At 36.0% G+C, this 23678-nt stretch overlaps 2 protein-coding genes and 1 long non-coding RNA gene across 21 annotated transcripts; 1 reads left to right on the plus strand and 2 right to left on the minus strand.

Moving 5' to 3' along the window:
* Nucleotides 1–3977: 3977 nt before the first annotated feature.
* Nucleotides 3978–9665, minus strand: LOC120011759 (nuclear transcription factor Y subunit A-7). Of its 2 annotated transcripts, XM_038862866.1 has the most exons (7): nt 9466–9665; nt 8845–8901; nt 7959–8032; nt 7143–7288; nt 5587–5691; nt 5184–5348; nt 3978–4716 (listed from the first exon to the last, which is right to left on the minus strand). In XM_038862866.1, exons 3-7 carry the CDS (start codon nt 7984–7986, stop codon nt 4531–4533), a joined length of 630 nt encoding a protein of 209 aa, XP_038718794.1. In that variant the 5' UTR covers nt 7987–8032; nt 8845–8901; nt 9466–9665; the 3' UTR covers nt 3978–4530. The 2 variants fall into 2 exon arrangements, with proteins under 2 accessions (XP_038718794.1, XP_038718793.1); XM_038862865.1 differs by lacking the exon at nt 8845–8901 and having other exon boundaries at nt 9466–9664.
* A 1906-nt stretch (nt 9666–11571) lies between these two features.
* Nucleotides 11572–22308, minus strand: LOC120012962 (myosin-12). 3 transcript variants are annotated; one of them, XM_038864540.1, is made up of 40 exons: nt 22180–22308; nt 21958–22086; nt 21194–21337; nt 20942–21087; nt 20691–20847; nt 20548–20606; nt 20298–20457; nt 20060–20209; nt 19819–19955; nt 19576–19722; nt 19273–19374; nt 19126–19183; nt 18923–19024; nt 18796–18833; nt 18444–18570; nt 18189–18356; nt 17947–18078; nt 17738–17844; nt 17421–17481; nt 17147–17324; nt 16812–17017; nt 16443–16562; nt 16230–16328; nt 15587–15802; nt 15152–15291; nt 14963–15064; nt 14793–14895; nt 14668–14715; nt 14513–14572; nt 14226–14396; nt 13927–14085; nt 13631–13837; nt 13395–13544; nt 13230–13300; nt 13045–13144; nt 12910–12966; nt 12750–12806; nt 12349–12429; nt 12072–12154; nt 11572–11997 (listed from the first exon to the last, which is right to left on the minus strand). In XM_038864540.1, the coding sequence occupies exons 1-40, from the start codon at nt 22180–22182 to the stop codon at nt 11874–11876; spliced, it is 4659 nt and encodes a 1552-aa protein (XP_038720468.1). In that variant the 5' UTR covers nt 22183–22308; the 3' UTR covers nt 11572–11873. The 3 variants fall into 3 exon arrangements, with proteins under 3 accessions (XP_038720468.1, XP_038720467.1, XP_038720466.1); XM_038864539.1 differs by having other exon boundaries at nt 14674–14715; nt 21958–22210; XM_038864538.1 differs by having other exon boundaries at nt 21958–22210.
* On the plus strand, nt 11857–23153 carry LOC120012963. Of its 16 annotated transcripts, none has more exons than XR_005471321.1 (9): nt 11857–11992; nt 12876–12987; nt 14594–14732; nt 14957–15042; nt 15704–15961; nt 18196–18347; nt 19550–19693; nt 19805–19971; nt 20918–23153. It is a non-coding gene; the product is annotated as an uncharacterized LOC120012963 (long non-coding RNA). The 16 variants fall into 16 exon arrangements; XR_005471329.1 differs by lacking the exons at nt 14594–14732; nt 14957–15042 and having other exon boundaries at nt 20918–21253; nt 21407–21486; nt 21794–23153; XR_005471324.1 differs by lacking the exon at nt 14957–15042.
* Nucleotides 23154–23678: the final 525 nt, after the last annotated feature.

The raw sequence follows: 23678 nt of genomic DNA on the forward strand, positions 1-23678 counted from the left end.
GCATGAAGGGCGGCGTGGAGAGAGAGGGAAATTGCCTTGTTGGGTCTCAGGGTATGTTTGTCATTCTAATTTCTGAGATTAAAAAAAGATGAAATCGTGAAAGAGGGAATGGGCCTGGGCTCATGTGTAGTTTAGGCCATTTCATATGTACTATTTGTTTTTGGTAAACTTTAATCACACCCCTTACATTTATTAAAGACACCCTGTCAATTGATTTTTACAAGGGATAATCAAATTAAGTTGAGATATTTTTAATAAACTTAGGGGTATGACTAAAATTACCCTTTTCCTTTTTAGTCCACAAAGAAGAAAAAATTCATTAACTCAAGAAACTTACATAGTCCGAAGTTGGTCCCTGCTAATCAAGGAATCAATTTCCGATGGAAAAGTAGTAGACCAAACAGACATCCCAACAACATGTTTAACCATTCTTGTCAAAGAATGAGCTACAACATTGTCATCTCGCGGGACATGTCAACATTGAGTAATTCCAATAGAAAACATAATAGATTTTGCCTCATTGTATTACTAATTTTTTATTATCTACTATATTTTGATTTATAATTTATATTTAGGATTTGAAATTTTTTTAAGCATATTGTTCATTGAATCTCTTCATCACTTGGTGTTTTTCTTGTCACCTTGAATATACATTCTTACATATTTTGATGCCTTCTCTCATTTATGGTTTTAACTCTTTTATTTTTTTTTTCCCACTTCACATTGGGTGATTTTGCAAAATTAAACAAAGGTGGTATTGATTTTCTAGAGGTAAGGGACCCATTTAAAAAGGGCTTAATTTGGGGGTGGACCCCATCTTTTGTCATGCACCAAAAGAGTGTATGGACCATAATGTATGATCATCAACAAAAGCAATAGAAGATTTTCATGACAATATAGATATATGTGTATTCATCACATGCATTTCTCTTATTCTCATGCATATATGATATATGTGTGACACACACTCATAAATGTATATATATATATAAGGATTGTCTCATGCGGAACGCACTTTTGTCTCAACAGTTAGATCTATCGAATAGGTGAGATTAAAAAATTTTGGGTTCCCAAATTTCATCCTTTTTTGCCCTAACCCGATTCATTACTTCAATTGGTTAGAGAAAGATATCATAATACAATATATACACTTGACTTCAATTGCATTTTTATAATTTGTAACAACACTTGACCTTCTCAAAATATACATGTGTGTGCACATATAATTAATTTGTTGCATTAAAATTTCCAATAATTTGTTGATCAGCATCACATACATACATGTGTATATATAGAGGAATTCTCCTATGAGGTTCTAAAGATATATCCTAAAATAAGGTCCAAACTTTTAGGCGGTCCTTCAATAACAAGCTTTGACAATATACGTAAATAAATTTTTGAGTTCAACTTCAAAGTCAGATATTATGATGATGTGGGGTTTTGAATAAAATTACAAAATAGCAAGAAAACATTAGTTGCTATATAGGGTCCTACAATTGGACAAAAAAAACCAATAATTAATTAATTAATTAGCGATAATGAATCCTAAATCCAACCCTAAATCAGAATGATTAAGTGGTAGAAAAATTGGGAATTCAAACAAGATAAGGTAATAAACACGCATGTTGAATTTTTTTGATTCCACCATTTTGACGAGACATAAATTATTCTTATTTTTTTTCAATGACCCACTAATTAGTAATTACTATATATAAATCATTGACACTGGTCAACACTTACTTTCATAGAATTCATAATTATCCTCTCTTTTTTTGGATAAATCTACTTTTATAATTTCCTTTCGCACCAATTTGAAACATATATAGCCTAGTGAAAAGAGACTATATTTATATATAGAGTAAACGGGATAGAATACTCGAATTTAGGTACCACCCAAGTCGAGTACCATATGTCTTAACCATCTCAACGAGGGATTGTTGACCCTTAAAAACTAAACTCTAATTTTTTTTTTCTAAACCCGGCCAAAATCATAAACCTTAAAAACTAAACTCTAAACCCTTTTCTCTAAACCCTATATTTCTAACCCCTAAACCCTAAATAACTTTAATCTAAACCATTTGTTTTAGACCTACTGAACTCTAAAATTAGGAAAGAAATAGTCCACCAATTATAATAAGAAAATACTTACTAATTCTATAAGAAAAAACTAAGCTCCTAAATATTGAAGGAAACTCAGAGTCTTAAATCCTAAATACTAAAGCACCCTAAAATTAGCTTGATACAAATAAACCCAAATTAATTAGCTAGAGAAAGAAAGAGAAGAAAAGGTTGAGCTGATCATAGAGATATAGTCGATAATTAAAACTATTGCATGCATGTTTAATTGTGTATAGTAAATTAAATTAAAATGTAAAGTTTTATAATACATTGGAGAGAATATTCATGATAGATTCATCTCTGACTACATTATCAATGTTGGAATTCGATCGCTTGCTGGATTTGGGTTCAAGATTTTTCACGTGTACGTGAAGACGATCGATAATAAGAATCAAACGTGAGAGTCCCATCCCATCGATCACATACTCCAAAATACCAAATATATATATATATATACTTTCTACTTTGTAGATAAAGTAGATCGATTTCCAAAATACAAAATATATACTTTTCAGATAAAGTAGATTTAAAGAGGGAATACTTTCTACTACGTTATACTAAAGTTGCATTATTGTGCTACCTGGTATATATATATAAATATATATCCATGCAATGCATGATGTTTTTTTTTTTATATATATAAAAACATATACCAATAATAATGACAATGAAGAAAACCCAAAAAAGTTGAAAAAATGTGGGTATATAATTCCAATTATTCTGTTGCATGTGTGTGATTCGTGTCTATATGTATATATATATGTATATGTATATGCATGGTCGATATATATATCTACCTTGGCCTTGTCAAATTCTTCGTTTCAATTCATGCATGGGGTGGCAGGCCAGTAGTATAATTATTTGGTATTATTTAAAATATTAAGTTTAATATATTAGCACAACATGCATGCAACGTGAAGTATCTATTAAAAGTCGAACCAACATACATATGATGAATTAGCAGAACCTTTTGAATCAGCATTAGATTGGAATTTGAATTCTAATAGTTCTTTTTGCTAAAAATATTTGAGAATATTCTCTTTTGTACGTAGTTGTTAAAAGTTAAAACTAAGCACATTTATTTTCATAAACTTAGATCCAAATTAAATGTGAACACAGCTGGGTTGCAAAAATCAGTATTTGTTTTGTTTAATTTTGGTGATCATTCCTGTTCACATCAAACTGGGTCTTCAATGAATTAACAATTGCTACATAAAAAAAAAAAAAAAAGAGGATTATTCCAAATATTAATGGAAATCAAGGCAATTCGATCATGCAAACATGGCCTACAATCCCTGTGTAATCAGCTTATCAAGTAGGAACGTACGTACCTTGGTGCCCACAAATTGAAAACGTAGTCTTATACAAATACATGTTAATGTTAGTCAAAGATCAAGGTCGCAATCCGAATCTCATGTTTAACAACCAAGACATTAACGGAAGGCGAGCAGGGTTTTCAAGTTTAGCTCATCTTCGTAATATCAAGGTCGCAATCCTTTGTCCCGTCCATTGAAAAACGTAAGACGAGCAGGGTTTTCAGGTTTAGCTCATCCTCGCAATATCAATGTCGCAATCCTTTGTCCCGCCCACTGAAAAACGTGACACACTGTTCTCTGATCACACCCAAAAGAAAACTTGTGGTATATGAATACCCAATACAAATTAGGAGACAAAATGGAATGGCTTCATACGTTATTATTGCTCCAACAAAGCCCTAAAGAATAAAAATAGAGCAAAAAGTTCACTTGCAACTCCCACTCATTGGCTTCCAACATATATCGCCAATAGATTTGTTACCACACAACATTGTGTTTCCTTCACCCCAGCCAAATGCACATCAATGTTAACTCTGAACCATATAATATTTAGACATACATCATCGCAGTTCCCATTCAACTTGGGGATACCATTTCATCAAAAACACAAGTTAATATTACAGTTTGCACCGGTATAATCATCAAACACATTTTTTATACGAGGAGTCTCGAGCACTGGGTAATGAAGGGACATATCACATATGCTACATAGCAACGTTCAAGAAAAGTGACACCCCCCAACCAATTTACAAGGTTACAAATTTGAATACAATGTCTAGCTAAAAATTCTTTAACCTCAGCAGCTCAGTCACAACATCGAAATTGGGGCATTGCTACAACGGCCCACCAAGACAAAGATGACGCGACTGGGCTGCAATGTCATTGCTTATTTCATCTTTAGCAATTTCCATCCAAACCACCTAATGGATAAATATTCACAAGACTGAACTGTAAACTAGCGCCGTCAAGAAGCAGACTAAGAATACTGAAGTTGACCAAAAAAAAAAAAACACTTTGGCTTCCTTGGTAGCAACTTTTAATAACAACTATTTTGCAGGACCAGTGCTTTGATTTTGCTTTACTGTGTCACAATCTATCAAGATGTGGCATCTGAAGAAGCAATAGCACTTTTCTCAGAGTTAAGGTTGATACTGGGTTGTGACTTGTCACCTGATGCTGCCTCTGTTTGTTGGTCCTCAGACTTCTTTACATTCAGGAACCGACCACCACATCCTCTAGCTCTTTTTACAGCGTGCAAATGTCGAGATTCATGCAAGTATGGCTGCAAGATTGTCGAGTTATATATCAATCATGAAAAAAAACTATCGTAACAAATAGTTTTCTAGATTCAATATGCAATTTACTTGGACAAAACAAAAACACGTTGCTACAGGGAAATTGCAAGGGGGTCAAGGATAATGTTGATTGATTCAGGAGACGATCTTAAAAATTAAAGAGAGAACTGAAAAAACCAATATCACTGCACAAGCATTTGAACACCTACCAGCGATATTAAAGGTATTCTTTCATCAATTCTATCGGTAGATCTACAAAATACTGTAAACACCAAATGCTTTGAGAACAGAATGAATGCTTTCCGTTACATTTCTTTTTTTAGGGGGTGCAATAAGATGGAAATGGAACATAACAGAATAAGGTTCAATCAGTAGAAGAGTAAGGACGTTAAAAAATCAAAGCTATAAACAAGCTAACCAGGTTTTATTTTCTGATTCTAAACAATCATGTTACCTTACGAGACTTTATAACTTTATTTTCTGATTCAGCTTTTGCACGGGATTGTCGACGCCTCAAGATACCATGATATTGTTTTGCATTTACAAAAACAGGCTCCTCAACAGCATCTGATGGCAATGGAACTCCGGCCTGCTGAATTCCCATTAACTGAAAATGAACCTGAAAGAAGAAACGATAATAAAGCAGAATGTTTTACATTCATATGTGAGGACTCCATTAGACAATAACGACCACTCATGTTTTCTTTTTAACAAATAACTATTTTACCAAAGAAACAGTAACCTTGGTATAAAGGATAAACTGCATCTTCAAAAAAGAAAAAGAGAAAAGGAACCACCATGAATTTCAATAAAACATGATATCGGTGTATGGAATAAAAAAAATAATAGTAACATACCATTGGTTGTCCACCATAAGACTGTAGAGGATACAATGGCTGCGAATCATAGGGTGCAAAAATGCTTCTATAGTAGGGATCCGGATATGGATAAGTGGTTGGTGCCTTTGATTGTATAAGCAACACAGGTGTTAGAGGGCATATCAAAATTACTAATCTTTATCTGCTGAGTATAGTAAATGGCAAATGAAATTAAGAACTCAGCACAGGAGAAAATGGGAAAAATAAATCCCAGGTTGTGACTGCCAACTTGAACATTCACATCAATTAATCCATTTCATTATATCAAATATCCACTTTCAAATCAACAATAGACAAAAACACATAGAAGAGGAATAATATTATAATAAGCATAGTTTTCAATTTTCTTTCATCTTCCAATTTTGGGGATATCCTAAATCTTTTTATGGGGTGTGATCACACAGGCTTTTTCATCAGATCTGATAAACATAAAAAACAAAAGAAAAAATAATTCAAAATTTAAATTAACTCAATTTACAGCTAATCTAATACAAAGGATAACCACTTTAGGCCAGATGAGCACGAGACAGTCAAAACTATGAGCGATAATACAAATACACACCCTACACCATCTTCAGCACTCTGTGAGTGCTGCTACAACAGCCAACAACAGGTCCAGTCCACTTTCAGCACAAGTAATTCTCAATCCATGGAGATAAACCGCATAGCAGAGGTTAAAATAAAGGTACTTCAGATAAAGGAATTATTGCACTAAATTGAAGTTCAACCCCAATGGGCAACGCCAATACATAGCCTAAACTCACCTCTATTTCCCCTGCTGTTCGCGTTCTATTCATATACCTATATTTCACCTATTCACCTTATTCATATGTCCATGCTATCTTGTTCATTGTAACCATGAGGTACTGGCAGAATCAATAACAGAGCACACTGCGCTAAATATGGGGATAATTAGCAAATTTTTCTGTTCCTTTGGAAATCCTCTCTCATCAAATCAAGGTAGTTCTCTAATTTCTTAGTCAATGAAAGTACAGTCCAACTTCTTCATACCTTATGGTCATTTTAATTGCCATTTGAATTATGATCCCTTGATATTATGTGAAGTTGGCTTAGTTTTATCTTTTATGATATGGTAATAGCTCATTACTTGATGCATCAAGTGATGCTTTGTACGTTGTTTTGTCCAATAGCAGTTAAAGGTCAATTAAATTAAACTTTCGAAGAAAAAGAAATGTTTGCACAAGACAAAACATATAGAAATTTCTACAAATGCGCAAACAAACAATTCCACGCAGGAAAAAAGTGTAGACTTAATTCTCATCCTAAAGAGTTGCACTGCAAACAGTAATATTACTGTTTGCTAATTAAATCTCCACACAGCATCTGATCAACAATCAACTACTTATGCTAACCACTCACCTTTGATAACTAAAAGTTCATTAGACCAGAGCAGAACATAACTTAAACTACCTAAGAATGAAATTAAGAGTATGATACAGAGGACCACACAGAAGTAAGAAAAAAATTCTAAGAAGGTATTTTCTAATGAAAAACATTATAACAAGAGATAGTACCATAGGCTGTCCTGCTCCAAGTTGCGGAGTTGTAGCATACTGAACATTTGTGTTTGTGATTGCAGGGTGCACCAGTCCAGGTGTAGGAGATGAAGACTCAATCTGAGTTTCTGAGCATTTTTGCTGCTCGTCAGTTTCACTATTCTCTGCAAAACAATTATTAGATAGAAACCAATAAAACACTTAACATCAAAAGCCAAGCGTTAAGATAACGTAACAGTATTGTAAAAAGTAGGCAATTCATAGGGGTTTAATAAAGACTTGATAAGAGGGAGTACTTGTGTCCCTTAAACATTGTTTTCAATGCATTCCGAAACACCAAGATTCATTGTCAGCATTCCCATTCCCATTCCAATTCCATTCACTTTGCTAACCAATCATGATCATTCCCACTCCCATTCCCATGCCCGTCATGAACCAAATGCCTCCCAATACACAAATGTAAATCTCAATGGTGGGCTCAAAGAGTTTGATTTTGAACATGATTCAATCTAACAGATACCACATCCTAATATAAGGAGCAGAACTAGGCACTGTTAAGATGATAATTAGAAATCAAGCAGACTAACTCAAAATAATTTAACCTACTGAATTATTGAATCCCTGGAGGAACAAAATACATCCTAAACTGCACGGAACCATCTTCACAGGGTTTTAATTTAAATATACTAACTGATTGAAACTGGAACGGAACGGACATATAATAAGAGAATGCGAAAATATGAAGCTGGGATGCCATAATGAATACGGATCAATAGCACATGATTGAGATGTTTCATAAAAATAAAATTGACCACGATTTTTGAAGAAATATACCAGAAAGATCATGCACAGACGAAGTCATAAGGACGTTATGCTCACAGATGAAGTCACAGAACCACGAACACAATCTGTCAGCAACAAAAAAAAATCAAATTCAACGTAATGCCAAAGTAAGCCAAAGAGATGACAATCAAAAGGCATACTAATAGAACCAAGGTTATTCTTACCATGACAAGTGCCAAGACTAAATCAGAATTTCCACAAACATATTTCGAACAAAGACAAGTGCCAAGACTACTGACCAGATTTCCACCAACATATTTTGTCATTGGAAAAGATGTAAAGGAAGCACTAACAAATTCCAGTTTGGTGATTATACTCATGAATAAACCCTGATAAATTGATGGAGCTAAACAGAAAACACATTACACAATGAATCATCAGTGATGACCATTAAAAAAATCATTGGTTATGAAAGCATAAACTTGCACAGTTATAGACAACCAATGTGGAAAAGTTTGGTGCCTCATGTTTTTTTTTTTTCCTTTAGCTAGTATTCACACAAAATTTAGGAAGAATAAAAGGTTTTGAATAAATTTTTCAGTAATTTTAACTTTAAAAAAAGTATGTTCATAAAAAAAATTAACGAAGGTAAATATCTCAGTCAACATTGAGACAAGCTGACATAATCAGAAAATATTTGCACTTAATATGGCATTGTGTTATTTTATGAAACGTTTGTGGCACAAACTCATCATTGCCCATAGCAAAACCACACAAGATGGAAATCTTAATCAAAATTAATAGATAATGGTGAAAGTATTCCAAACCTAAAATGTCCAACTAAATACAATAAAAACTTATTCAAAAAAAATACAAACTCAGATTTATAAACTTTACTCTTAATTATATTTTATCCTCAAGTGTTTAAGAACACAACCTATTATATCCGATCTTGCTCTCGAATGAAACTAATTTAACAATCACTTTGATAGGCCTGAAAACCCAAATCATGAAAAAAAAATTAGCATCAAAGACCAATAGCATGCCTGAATCAAACAAAACCAATCTAAATCTGCAGTGATTTGTACAGACCCTTGAAATCAGTTCAATTCATACACATAAACCAATCAACCAGCATAATTATCACGATCAAACAGAGAAACACCACTCAGCTGACTGACTTAGACTCCACAATGAACTCAATGAAGCTCACTTATCAAAAGAACCACGGGAAAAAAGGCGTCTCCACAAAACATGGCATCATTCAATGCCGCCGAAGCAACAGAGAATGCACAAGCTCAGAAACGACGGGAAAAAATGCGGCATTAATTTCTAATTCCTCAGAATCTCAATCACCCAAAGCAATTCGATAAAACAAAGAGCGTCCGAATAATTTGTTTGGTTCCAAGAAAGGCATAAACAGCGGTGAATCCAGATTGCAAAAATCCTTATATATAATACTTTCCCTTCAAATCCTATACCAACAAACAAATCGGGGGAAAACTTGGAGGGAAGTATTAATTAACTAGGGTTTCTAAATTCGAGCTCCGGAAATTACCTGAAACAGAAAGATGAGTCAATTTAATCTCCGTGGTCTCCGATTATCTGGTTCTCTCCGCAGTGCCTCTTCCAAAATCCTCTGTATAAAACTCTATTTCTGTTTGGACGGAATTCTGTGTCTTCTACCTTTTCATCACCAGACTTTCTGAACCTATCCACAGTGTCCCGTCACATTCTTCCGTTTTTGATTTTTTTTTTTTTTCCTTCCCTCTGTTTTGCCCCTTCCGTTGCGAACTACGAGTGGTTCGAGTATGACACGGTGTGTGCGTGTCCATCGAAGCTGACGTGAGCTCTCTTTGTCGACCACGTATCTTTCACATTTATTAGTTGTGAGAAACAGTATGAAGAGCTCAAGGAAATAACTATGAAAACGGTAACACTCTAAATTTTTTGAGTATGACACCGTGTGTGCGTGTCCATCAAATCTCATGTGAGCTCTCTTTGTTGACCACGTATCTTTCGCATTTATTAGTTGTAACAAAGAACATGAAGAGCTCAAGGAAATAACTATGAAAACGGTAACACACTAAATTTACTCGTATAAGGGGGTCAGGGCAACTGACCGGGAAGTGATTTGAGGGCAAATCTAGTCCACGAAATTGTGGGGTCCACAAGATGAGTGGTCTAGATTGAAGGTGATGGGTTGCCCGCTTTTTGTGTCTTGTTTGAATTATTTTTATTGTTATTGACAACATTGTTTTACCTCACATGGTCTTTATCTGTGGAAAGTACGAGTGATCCTATTCTGGCTGCATGTGGGTCCACAGAGGACTGTGAAGTAATTTTGTTCAAGTGCTTTTCCGAGATAATGTAAGTTTTGTTCATTGAAAAATATTTGATCACATCCAACTCTTCACTCATTTTGCAAATGTTCCAAAAATCGAAAAAATTACAATTGTTCTGATATACACGCATGTGCAGTTTTTAGACTCTTCAAGCAGCTAAATTGCCTATGTGACATTAAAAAATAAAAAATATATACGTGGCATTGAAAATAAAAAATATACAACTTTCTCCCCTCCCACACTCTCTCTTTCAGGCTGCTATATGCTCCAAAACCGAAAGGGATAAATATGCTCCAAAACCAAAATCAAAGTAGCCTCCAACAACGCTCCGCCTCGATACCCTAACCAGCGTCACCACCATCTACCTCCAGACTCTATCTAAATGAGCTGCATCATACTCAAAATCCTCAAACTGCACCCAATTCAATGTCATCGACCTAATCCACTCCCTCCACGTGGCTTCGTCTGTGCTTCCACTCTTCTTTGAAACGACACCTACTAATTAAAATCACACATGCTCAGGGTTTTCTTATTTTTTGTCAAATTCATTGATGAAATCCCCTTCGCAAAGCCACTTTCAAGAAAACAGTTTTTGAGGAATTTTAAATTTTGAATGTGAATGGCTCAAGTGAGGCCATTCCTCATATTTTGAGGTTGTCATTGGCGTTTCTGTATGTGAGCACCTACAAGTTCGACGATCAAAGGTGCATTGGTGGTGAAAAGTGGTGGGAGAATAATGGGGGTTTGATTGAGTGGATGTGAAGCCGGAGAGTTCCGTCTCAAAACAATTTTACAAAGAATAAGAGGAGAAATAAAGTCACTTGCTTGGGCAGTTGGGCAAAGGAAGGAATAAAGTCGTGCGGGTCCGATGTATTCAAGAGAATCGGACAACCCAAAGTGAACAATATTGTTGGTATGAGTGGGAGGTGATTTTATAACATGGTATCAGAGCAATTCAATCCGATTGGAGATGACCTCTACTCCACTTATTGGGTCTTAGCATAACCCAAACTACTAATGCGGGGGAGTGTTAATATACCACATCGAAAGGTGTGTGTATAGAATATCCATTTATAAGGGCAAGGCCCCCCACTTTAGAATAAGGTCATTTCCTATGCTTAAATGAGTTGGGCTTAACCCACTTACTTGGACCTAAAGAGAAATAAAGTCGTGCGGACCCGATGTATCCATAAGAATCGGACAATTCAAAGCCAACAATATTGTTGGTATGAGTGGACGTAGATTTACAATAGAGTTGTCATAATTTACCCACATAACCTTATGATTTAGATAAATGTGACAAGATAAACATTTTCTCACCAAAAATTGATTTTTTATTATATAAACTACATAAAACACGTGACATGGTTACATTTTCTCATTAATATCATTAGTCAAGTAATAATTCTCAGCTACATAAAAAATAAAAAATAAAAAATCCTCACCTCCAGAAAAAAATGAATGAAAGAATTGATGGCTAAAAGCCTAAAACACCCCCCAAAAAGCCCCTTTTTACACATTCATGCACTCACAGTCTCACACTCGCACTCGCACGCACAAACGAAATGCCAAAATTGATCACAAGCTAGTATCTGAATTGGAGGGCTTCAGACATGGAAGCTCATTCCATTGCTTGCAACAAGAAATGAAAATCAGACCTCTGTCGAAGGAGCTGCGGTGGATCAACTTTTGATGGCGTGAAGTCACTGAAGGACTGGAACATCTCTTCCATCGAGAACGGTATGCTGTCAAGTTTTCATTTGTTCAGTAATTTCATTCATCAAGGTGTGTGTTTTCTAGTAATTGATTGCGTAATTACCTTGAATCCACGTCGAGCAAGAAAGAATTATTAGGAATGTCGATTGAATCTTCTGCCAACAATATTCGCATTTTGCTAATTACCTGTTCAAGAAAAGTTATTAAAGTGTGTATTGATCGTTTTTTTTTTCTTATTTGCCTTGTTTTATATCTACATCCTTGTTTTTCATGATCTTGCTTCTTTGTAGTTCTACACATTAGATTAAGGTTAGCTTTATAATGAAGTTGGGAATACAGAACTGAAGTTGCAGAGAACAGAGAGAGATATTGAGTCATACCTCTGGAGATAGACCCTGGGTTCCATACTTGTCATCCCAAAACATAGTTCCGATGCGATAAATTTGTGCAATGCTCAATATCTAGAAGAAAATCATGTTTACGAGTTATGCCTAAGTAACAGAATAAAAAAGAAAACCGTAGAAGCAAAAAGTCAGAGGCATTCAAAATGGGAGTGTTGTTTTTTTTTTCTTTCAAAAAATTAAATTTTCTTATGTTTTCAAGTAGATGATAAAAGTTTTGAAATCCTGAGATTAAAACTGTAGCTGATGTACTCACTACTTTTGATCAGAATGCAGAACAGTTTTGAGTCAATATAAGGAATAATATAGATTTGGCATTGTGTTTTTTTTTTTTTTTTTTTTTCATTTAAAAGCATTCAGTGCAGCACTCTGTGAGTTACCGGGCAGAGTTCATTTGTGATCTCATCCAGAGACTTGAGAGCTTTTTGATGTAAGACCTGCATTGATGAAGCATATCCATTTAGGTCTGAATATGTGTGTCTTTTGTGGACCTTGACATTTTGTAGGTACTCAATGGAGGTTAAGGTCAAGAAATTTTACCAGAAATCCAATGGCTTGCCGTATATGTTGAAGTTCATCCCACGATGACTGCACAAACTGTAAAATATGCCAAATCAGGTAACAATCCTTCTACTTATATGCTCATGATGCATATGAGGCCACAGTTTAGCTTACTTGATCTGTTGCTTTGAAGCACCACTGTTTCAGTTCCTGTAAACCTGCCTTCACATACTCTCCATTGCTAAAAGAGCAGCACTCACGTCGAAGCAATAAGCTGTCATACCATGAATTTGGTTATCATAATGGGTTTTGGATTACGGAAAATTCCTTATGTAAACGAGAGAGCTTGCTCCCCTTACCTGTTAAAGAGTTGTACATTGATGAATGAGAAAACCTGATCGTATATTTTTGCCATGACCACATAAGGGACCTGCGATTACCAACAGTTAGTTCATAAACACTCAGAATATGCAGGTCGAGTCATAATATAACAAACCTGGAAGAAAGTGACTCATTATGCTTACATGGTTCTCCAACATTATGCCCAAGGCATAATCTAGCTTACTGACAATGCTTTGCCAGTGTATGTTTGATGCTTGTTGTTTTGCAACAATATGTGAATGGATATTTTTAGACGAGCCTCTTAATGGTCTAGCCCTCACTGATCTTGGTGCCTGTTCATTTTAGATAAGACTTACTCATCAGTTTGGGATTATGCTTTTGCGGAATAATAAGTGTATGCAGCTTATTTAAGTTATACCTGAATGCACAAATTCAAGAATTGACTGATCTCTTTCTTCAAATTATCACGGATCATCCCATATATTTTTTCTACACATGCTGTTAGATGCTGCTTAAACAGTAGTGCTGGGTACTTAGCTTCCACTTTTGACTGCTCGTTGGCTGTTCCTTCCATTCCACTGTACCCGGTTGAAATTCCCATGGTTGTTGTGGCTGAACGAGCTCTCTGATTCAGATAATTTTGGGGTCATGAAAAACCCTAGTGAATCAAATTAAAAAATAACTTCTTCAATGAGTTGACCTCTCAGAGCTTACCTGCGCCATTCTACTGAACAAGGTGACAGGATGAGTTCGTTTCCGTTGTGCAGCTAAATTACTTGTATTGCTTGCCTTGAGTGTACTTTGCAGAAGAAACAGAAGGGCAGAAGATGTCGATAGCCAATATGCTAGATTATAAGTGTTGTTCTCTTGATTCTTCAAAGAAAATCATACCAAAATTGATCAGTGTTATGTTTTTGAATCAAGCCTCTCGCACTGTTATTATAGGTATTTGTATGAAATGAAAAGTGCCCAAGTTGTGATTATATATGATTTTATTGGTTTAAGGATGATACCTCTATAGATGAGCGGATTGTTTGAATAATCCTATCAAATATAGTTGTCTTCTCTGCTTCAAAAGATCTCCAATGAAGAAGTGCTTTGTACACAATACAGGCAGCAACAGGTCTGTTATTGTCAAATCGCTTATCTTCAATAAGACACTTGATAAGTACATCGTGGTTCTCCTGTTTATTAGAGATGAAAATAGAGTGCTTCTTTCAGTCATTGTACAGGCATACACACAACGAATTTGGAACTTTCTTTATTTGCATCATATCTATTCAGCTTTCAGCTCATTTACCTGCTGTCTGTCTGTGAGGGATTTTTGTTTTGTCAATTGGAAGACCAGAGGTCCTGACTCCTGAAAAATAAAATTGCTCAGTAAATGTGAAGAATAGCATTGATGCTGTTTGTTTCTCCTGAAAAGCTGTGTATTCAATTAAGAATTGTCCGTACTTTTACCGTTTGAAGTTCTTCTTCTATCTGATGTCCATTATCCAAACTCTGCGCCATCATAGGAGGTAATAACCAAATTACGATGTATTTCTGCTGATAATAAAGTTTAGTATAAAGAAATGTACCTTAAATGATGGATCCCTTTCTGAATTTGCTATCTGCTTGATAGATGCTTTGTTGCGAAGTGATTCATTCTCTGACTCCAAGCTCACAATCTTACTCTTGAGGCTATAAAAGATAGTAAAAATGTAAGAAAGTAAAATGATGAGAACTTTTTCATAATGCTCAGGCTTACATTTCTAGTTCAGTGGAGATGTCCTCATTCGTTGAAGCAACCAGAGTCTGCTGGCGTAGAACCTGATTCTCTGATTCGAGGTTGGACAAGTTCAATTCTAGTCTGTTGTCAATAGAGAAAAAGCTATTCAACACCATTTTTGGTTGACAATGGAAAGCATTTTTTTAATATAAATTCTGCATTGGGTACCTTTCAATTGTCTCTTGAAGTTGAGTTGCTTTAACTTCTGCTTCTTCTGCCTCTTTAAGTCTTGCTTTGCTTTCTTTTTCGACTTCAGAGTACTTGTCCTCAAATTCTTCAATTTTATTCTTGAGAGTCCTTACCTCATCCTATATATTTGGGATCTAAATTAGCAACCTGTCAAAAGAACTACTCTTGTGTTTGTTGGTGTATTTTGTGTGTGTCTGTGTGTGTTAAATTGCCTTCCATCTCGTCGTGTATGCTTTCAACAACAATTTCTATAACAGGTGTTATGTCACAGGCTAGGTCATTACTTTCAATTGCCATATGGTATATTGTCATTAATCCATGGGATGTTACAATAATCATTTCACACTTTTCAGTTTTCATCAATATCACGGAAAAATGTTAAACACTGTTAGAAGAGAAACAATTAGATATTACCTCCAATTCTTCATTGTGATTTCTTAGTAGCTCTAGCTTGGTGTTGTCCACGATTGGCACTTCTTTGATGACTGGTGGTGCTTGTTCTATAGCTAACCTTGCTGCTTCTTTTTCCAGGACAATTGCAGCTTGTGCTTCGTCTAGTTGTTGCTGAGTTCCCCTTAAATCATTTTGTAGCTTCACAATTTCTTGCGCTTTAGCTTCTTCTAGATCAATCTGCAGAGCATTGTCATCACTTGGGATTTAGTGGAGCTAGTCAATTACTTGAATTAGTATCAACGTTTGACACGTCTCAACTGGCATCTTTGCGGTGAAGAATTATCAACTGAAGCCATTGATGTTACTTTGACCCGATAATATGGTGGAAGACTTTGGGTTAGTATAATGGTTATCTAAAATTTTTATTGGAGCATATAAGAGGATGAATGTTACGTCTGAGCTTTCCTGTTACGAATATAATTTGCTACTAATAAACATCATAGACACTAAAATAAAGTCCATTTATAGTTACATTGACAGAATGAATACCATATGCATTGGATTTTGATTTGCCATTTCATTAACCAAAACCAAAATATTTTTTCTAGCATTCCTGAATAAGTTCTGTGAAATATGTTCATCAATTAAGTGGATAAGAATATACCCTTAGATGCTTTTCGAATTCTAGTCGCCATGTCAGCTCTTCAACGCGCTTCTCTAACTTGTCTTTAGCTTCCTTAAGTGCCCCCGTCTCTCTTGCAGCCTGTCATGTATTTGTTAATATATGCAACTACACATGGTCTATTCAGCTTTTTGCTGTTGAGTGTCAGGAACGGAACAAGAAATGTCAATAAATGCTTATAGGGAATAAGTTTACCATTCTGAGCTTTCTGACCACCATCCTTGCTGTCTTTGCTCTCCAAAGACACTGGAGTATGAGAGTAGCCTTCTGATGGTGCTTATACGAAGACATAGCTTGGAAGCTTCTCCATTGAGTCTGTAGATTGCATAGAGGAAATTGTTGTTCTAAATTGTCTATTACTGGATCATTATATGTTGATAACTAGGTTTTCTTATTACAACTTATTTTGAAAACATTTATGAGATTGTGTTAGTGGTTTGTTGAAAAAATCGTTCTATATATATATTTTGTTAAAAAGTCATTTACAACTTTGGTTTTTAGTCAGAACATGTTGTCTTTTAGTTCTTACTTTTAAGCATTCCAGCCAGGGATTTTTCTTTTTACCTGAATTATAATTGCTGCCTTTGTTTGTCTTCTGTATCTGTATTCATTACGCGAGGCCATTACTCGTAATCCAGTCTGAATAACTATTGCTGATGCCTTTAAGATTGTGTAATGTCTTCTTGCTTTGTAAGCTCGTACCATCTTTTGTATGAGAATTGAAGCTGCTTCACGTCTCATGTGTTCATATAGCTTGCGGGCAAGTTGTCCTGTTTAAAAGATAGGTGAGATAAACCCAATAATCATCTGTTCATTAGGACTCCAGCAGGCCTTAATATACATTGATAACTTCAGGTATTCATGCAATAATGCAAGCTTATGGATGAAAAGGGGGTAACCTCTGCAAATTTTCTGTAAATTAATTGCGGAACTTCTTATAGAAATAAATTCTTTTCGTGTCAAATATGTGTGGATCTGCCTCTGTATGCGTCTAGCAGCAATAGCCAAAACTTCAGTTCTTCTTGCATCTAATTCTGCCATCTGCCCGGCTCGAAGAAACACCTTTGTTTTCCCAATCTGTAATGGTGCATTCAACCCAAAAGTTAGATTGCATAACATTCGACTTTCTTGAAAATTTTCTGTGTCTTTGCATAGCACCACATTTGAACGCACCTGGTATCCTTTTAAGCCCATTTTGTCACAGATGGCAACACATGCTGATATTTCATCAGATCTGCCCAAAAGAAGGCAATGTTATCAACATTAATGCTGCATGAACCTCAATAGTCGTTGTTGAAGGCTTCCAAATGCAAATGGATCTTTATAAATAGCTTATATCTTAGGCACAGGTTGTCTAGAAGTAGCACGCATAACTTATTAGGGAAATTCTGGTAGGAAGCACTGAATGTAAGTTCTTAGTTTCTATCCCATTTGATAATGTTGATATTGCGGAATGAAATGTAAGTGTCATATTTGATCGGAACTTATACCCGTCTAGAACTTCAGGAGCTAGCATTCCGAAACGGTCAAGGAACTCATCAAATGTTCTTTTTGTTGGATACCCAGCACAGCTTATCCTAATAGCCTCGAGTACACCCTGTCAGAGTAATTTATTGCATGAAACATTGTTAATACTTCAGCTTATGACTCGGTTGAGAATAATGTGTACGTACCAAGGTACCTGATAATTAAAACTTACCCCACATCTCAACTGGCCCAAGACATTGTAGTTCTCAAAGATTCCAGGCTTCAAAACTGTATTTGGCTTTACACATCTGATATAATGCGGTTCGGTTGTGCTCAGCGTCTCCATAAGAGCTTGTAATTGTTGCTTCATGTTGAATTTTGAATCTAGAGTTAGCTATGGTTTTACTCATCTATACTCTCTGAATCAAACATGCACAGTGATTCTACTCTTATCAATGTATTTTTTGTTTTTACCTTGAAGCGGTTACCTAGGGAAGAGAACTTGGACTGCTTTGAGGATTCCTCTGGCGGAGGGAAAAGACTAGCAACAAAAGGGCACCTTGAGGCATATAATAGAGCTTGATGTTCTGCTACAACATAATCCTTGTTTTTATCGAGAAACTGATCTGCTTGGTATGTAACCTGTCTTGCATAAATTGTGCAGTGTTAATCTCAAACATTTAATTTATTTCATCTGAGAGTTGAAACTATATTTGAGATTCTGCTTACATCACCAGCATAATGGTTGATTGTGAAGTCAGTTCGAGCAAGCTTTGGCTTACTGAAACGCTTGTGTCCCTTGTATGTCTGATACATCTTCTGTGCAAATGTCTCATGAGTTGACTTGGGAAACATACTGCAACAAAAATATGCTGATTCTTGTTAGCTTTGTGTCCATACGTCATACATTTACCTTATTCTAATTCAGTGACTGCACATAAATCATGTGTTTCTTACCCTGATTTAACCTTTTAGATTTTTATTGACTAATTGAAAAGATAGTGCGTATCATTAATATCATATTACAAGTAGATGTTTCCATCCTTTTTTTTGTCATTTATAAGTAGGAAAGCATACACACCAGGCTTCATCGAGAAGTGCAATTATACCCCCAGGTTTCTGCATGCATGGAGAGATATGATTTGTTAAGGTTCTGGAAAAATCCTTATACAGTGCCTAATATGATGAGGTCTTGTAAGAGTCCATACCTTCTCAATAAGATCTAAAACATCCTGGTTATCTACAAATTCAACATAGCTCCAGTTTATTTCCTCCCTTGTGTACTCCTCTTGCTCCATCTTGAATACATGCTGCATTGACATTGACAATGTTCATTATAAAGGAGTAAGAAAGAAAACAAGAACCTGCAAACAAAAAAAGTCTTAGAAGTGTATCTGAATTCCGTTTTTACCTGGTTAAAGTGCTGCTGCAACTTTTCATTTGTCAGGTTAATGCACAACTGCTCAAAACTACCAGATCATAAACATGATTAGTTCTTCCAGCTAAATACTAAGTATCCATATGTTGCTAAATAGATAGTGTATCAACTGTGATTTACCTATTGATCTTGAAGCTTTCAAAGCCATAAATATCAAGGACTCCGATAATGCTTACAGCATTGGGATCTTGACCAATTGAATTGTTAATCTTATCCACAATCCTGCAATATTCAACAAAACAAACACAGACATAGCTGATGAAACTCAATAACTGAATATTTGGTGAAATTTGACTTGGTTGATGCTGATTTGATAGTATCTGATGGACAACAAAAATCTGCCATGGTGTCACATATATCTCGAATAATTCTAATTGAAGAGCATGTATTGATGCAGGTCCTGGTCGACTTTGTTATTCATACCAATCAAACAGTCGGGAGTAAACAGTCTTGGCCAAGGCATCACGACTTAGGGCGGCTTGATTTGGGTCCAATGGTTTTGTGATGTTACCATCAGGAGTCACTATGACACGCTTGCAAAGTGAGTCTTCCAAAGCCTTCTCATTACACCTGTTTTCATATAAATTAGAAGATATGACAAAAATATAACTATAAATTAATGAAGGGGCTTTCAATTAAATTGTCCTTATAGGCCAGAGATCTAACATGAGTAGCTCTGCTGCTGTTTGAAGATGGTAGCGAGACTTTTCATCCTTCACTTTTGAAGAATCCACTTCCTTCCCTTTGATGAAGTCGATGTTTCCGAGATGTAGGATTGCAGCTACCACACGGAATATTGCTTCCTGCACAGCAGCACAGGTGAAATCTCCCATTTACATATGAATACCTGTACATATATAATGATTGTAGCTCCACTTTACTTTTGTACTGGTGGAAGGCAGAATACCTGCTCATCTTGGCTGATCCCCACAATATCCATTGCATTTCTGGTCTCCAAATACTCTCTTGCATCATCTACATTTGCAACTTCGTAACAGTTCGTCTGATTTAGATAGCGGAATGTTCTTGGATCTCCTAGCTTAAATTTCTTGACATCCTGAAATGAACAAAAGTCAGCTACTTTTTCAAGGAGTTAGTGTATATCCTTAACCTGATTGCTGTATAGAGTAAGTGTATGAAGTCACCTCTGGCGGAGCTGCACAGAGCATATAAAAACAATGATAGTTTCTCTCTGGGTCTGAAACTTGGCAAACACGTGATCTTTCAAGGAGGTACGTACGAACTGCAGCTCCAGAGATCTTCCCATGCTTGTCAAATTGAATCTCAACAAACTTTCCGAAACGACTTGTAAAAGCACCCAGTTTGTAAGTGCACAGAATTTTGAAACATCACACTAAACATTTCAGCAGTAAAATTTTATCAAAGAAATTTCACCTTGAATTGTTGTTTTTCACTGTTTTGGCATTTCCAAATGCTTCCAAGACTGGGTTAGACTGTCAAAATGGGATTATAATTCTTCATTCCGTGGTTGAATTCATTGCCTAATATCAAACATTATAGTAACTGTTTTAACTCACCTCCAAAACTTGTTGTTCTACTGTTCTTCCCTCAACACCAGACCTGCCCCCCATGAATGCAAGGTATCTCATGAGCATCTTTGTGGTTTCTGTTTTACCGGCTCCACTCTCTCCACTCACCAATATGGACTGGCTTCCCTGTTCATTTATCATTGCCCTGATATTGAATGTATGATATTAAATCTTCTTTCATGCATGCTATCTAAGATGCTTCGTTGTTATTGTAGCAAGGTCACACACTGCTGACGTACCTATAACAAGTGTCTGCAACTGCAAAGAGATGTGGACTTAACTCCCCGAAAGCTGCACCCTTGTACTGTTCCATCATGTGGATGTCATACAAGTGTGGCAGTCTCCGAAAAGGATTCACCGCTATGAGAATGCTGCCAGTGTAAGTCTGCTTAAATCAGGAGTGGGTGTTAGTTATCTACTTGTTTGGTTACATATTGATAAGGCTAGGCTGGCTAGCTACTAAAAGAATCAACTTAGAGGATGTGACTCACATATATTTCATTTAGAGCAAATCGACAAGTGAGGTTATGTAGGACCCCCGGCTCATGAAGGTAAGCTAACTTGGTCATGTCATCAACGCCCGCTGGTGGTGCTTCTGTGTCTTTTGGATATATGCTTCCAATAACTGCAACTATCTGGAGTGGGGTAGAAGCAATTCATTAAAAATAAATCAAAATTTTGTTTTCTTTTCAAATACTCTGCAGTTCAATGTAGCTGTATCGAAAGCAGACTTGAACCCTTGTTACAAATACTTTACTGGACTCACAAATTATGGAATTTACCTGTAAGATCCTGGCCCTGTTTTTCTTTTAAAATGATGTCTTTCTTTTAAAATTTTCTACACTTTTGTTCCCTTTGTTTTGTTCAAAACAGTACAATTTTTTAATTTGATTAATCCATTGGAGAATTTTAGGATGACTTTTTTTTTTTTTTAATTTAGGAAGTAGATTGATTAACATGCTAAGCAGCACAACATTTTATGAAAATTCAACCTTATAATCTTGTAATTCCTTTCTTCCCCCCGTAAAATTTTCATTAGTCAAATACTCATCATCATCATCCAGAGATCCTAAGCTTTCTTTCTATTTCAGTTTGCCAGTGTTGTAATAGATGAAGCTGTTAAGAAGTTTCACACATTATGCGATTTTCCAATGCTGTGGTAGGAGAACATGAATTGAAACATGCAGGGGATTGGATGACAAACATGGAGAGGTAGTCCCAATATTTTGGGAAGTAAACTGTAGGAGCAACTTACAGTTTTACCATCTGGGGTAATTATGGTGGCATCTCTGCCATTGATTTCTGACACTTCACCATCAATCCATGCATTTTCAGGATCTTCTGCCCAGACATGTGATCCAACTACGATGTTTACTGGAGTTCCCTGCATCATCATCCGACAAAGAACAAGAAAAATACAGGAGGTTAGCAGGCACATCGTGAATGAATTGCAGATGACAATGATCAAGGAGCTTACCATGCTGAAGTTCTAAGCATCAAAATCCAGTAGATGATGAAGGCCCTTTTTGTCGAAGAAAAGAGAGGTATTCACCAGAAATGTTCGTACTTGTGAATCACAGAACTTGATAGAAGAAGAGAATGTCTGAATGGAATTCAAAAGCAGTGGCAATGAATGTGGTGTTTGTAAAGCAAAAAGCAGCAGCCACCCCTCACCTCCCTGCCCCCACTGTTTTCAAACTTTTCTTTTTCTGCTGATTCCACATAGGACGCTGACTTGGCACCAGAAGAAGCCTCTGGCCAGTGGTAAAACTATGTTAGCGTGACTAGGATTTTTGGTGGGCTCAGATTGTCTGAGTCCAGTGCTTAGTCCTCCTTCCACCTGACATCATCATGAATAGCAGGTTCTTTTTCTTCTCTTACATGTATGTATGTATATATGTTATTATTATATCTATTGGCATATCCAGGGTCATGAGTTTGCTCATATTTGTAGCTTTATTTTGATTAATATAGGTTGATAACAACTCAAAAGCTTACATAATTTGAATAGTCATTGCCTAAAAAACTTTTTGTTAAAGCAAAGTAGGATTAGGGAAGCCAGTTATTATTAGGTGTTCCCACATGTGAGATGCTTTAAGCTCCTCCATCCCCACAAAATGTCTCTTAAAATATTTCTGTCTGGGCCAGAGGGAGGTGGTGGTTGACATGTCTAGTAGAAGCCGAGTCAGAAATTCAAAGTTTATGGAAGCCGACTGGCATTTGCCAAAGTCAGAGATGAGAAACACATTGCAGGGTATACAATGGCGGTCGCCGACCTGGACCCTACTTTCTTCTTTCTTCGTTTTGATGATTTAGTAAGGAAGGGAGGGCGGTGGAGAATGGGGGCTGGCGGTGGTAGTGGTCAGAGTATTGTATAGAGAGAGTTTCTTTGTTGTGTGGGTGGGGTCCTGTGAAACGTATATACCATATATTCTATGATGCCTTTCCAAACATGCTTTCTCTTATTTAATCTTTCATATGTTCCTGTCTTTTTCTTTAGTAGTGTTTTCTGTGTAAAGATATTATTTATACTGTTGGAAGGCTGAATGAACATCATCATTGTCATATATTTATTTATTGGTTAAAACTGCTTTCCAAAAGAGTAGGGAATGACCCGACTTAGAGGCCTTGAACCAAAATAAAAGATCTGTGCCCTCTCTGCCCGTTTTCTATTAATTTTGTTTTTAACAACGAAGAACCCATCCAAGAGTCACCCACCTTGAGATGCATCCCAAAGTCATAAATTGGGGGTCTCGAACATTTTTTCTTTTAATTGTGTCGATTTAAGTTTTTGTTTATATGTGAACGTATTTTATGGATAAAAATTTTGGTTAGGATTCTCCAGGTGGAGTTGCCCCCTCACACGAGATTGTCACAGGCTGCCAAAAATTGCTTAACCAAAAACACCCTGTATATGTCATCAATCTAACAACCAAAAATATTATTATTTTCATGAATAGCATCCATTTTGATCAG

This window comes from Tripterygium wilfordii, chromosome 13 (genome assembly GCF_013401445.1).
Source record: "Tripterygium wilfordii isolate XIE 37 chromosome 13, ASM1340144v1, whole genome shotgun sequence".
NCBI classification, from domain to species: domain Eukaryota; kingdom Viridiplantae; phylum Streptophyta; class Magnoliopsida; order Celastrales; family Celastraceae; genus Tripterygium; species Tripterygium wilfordii.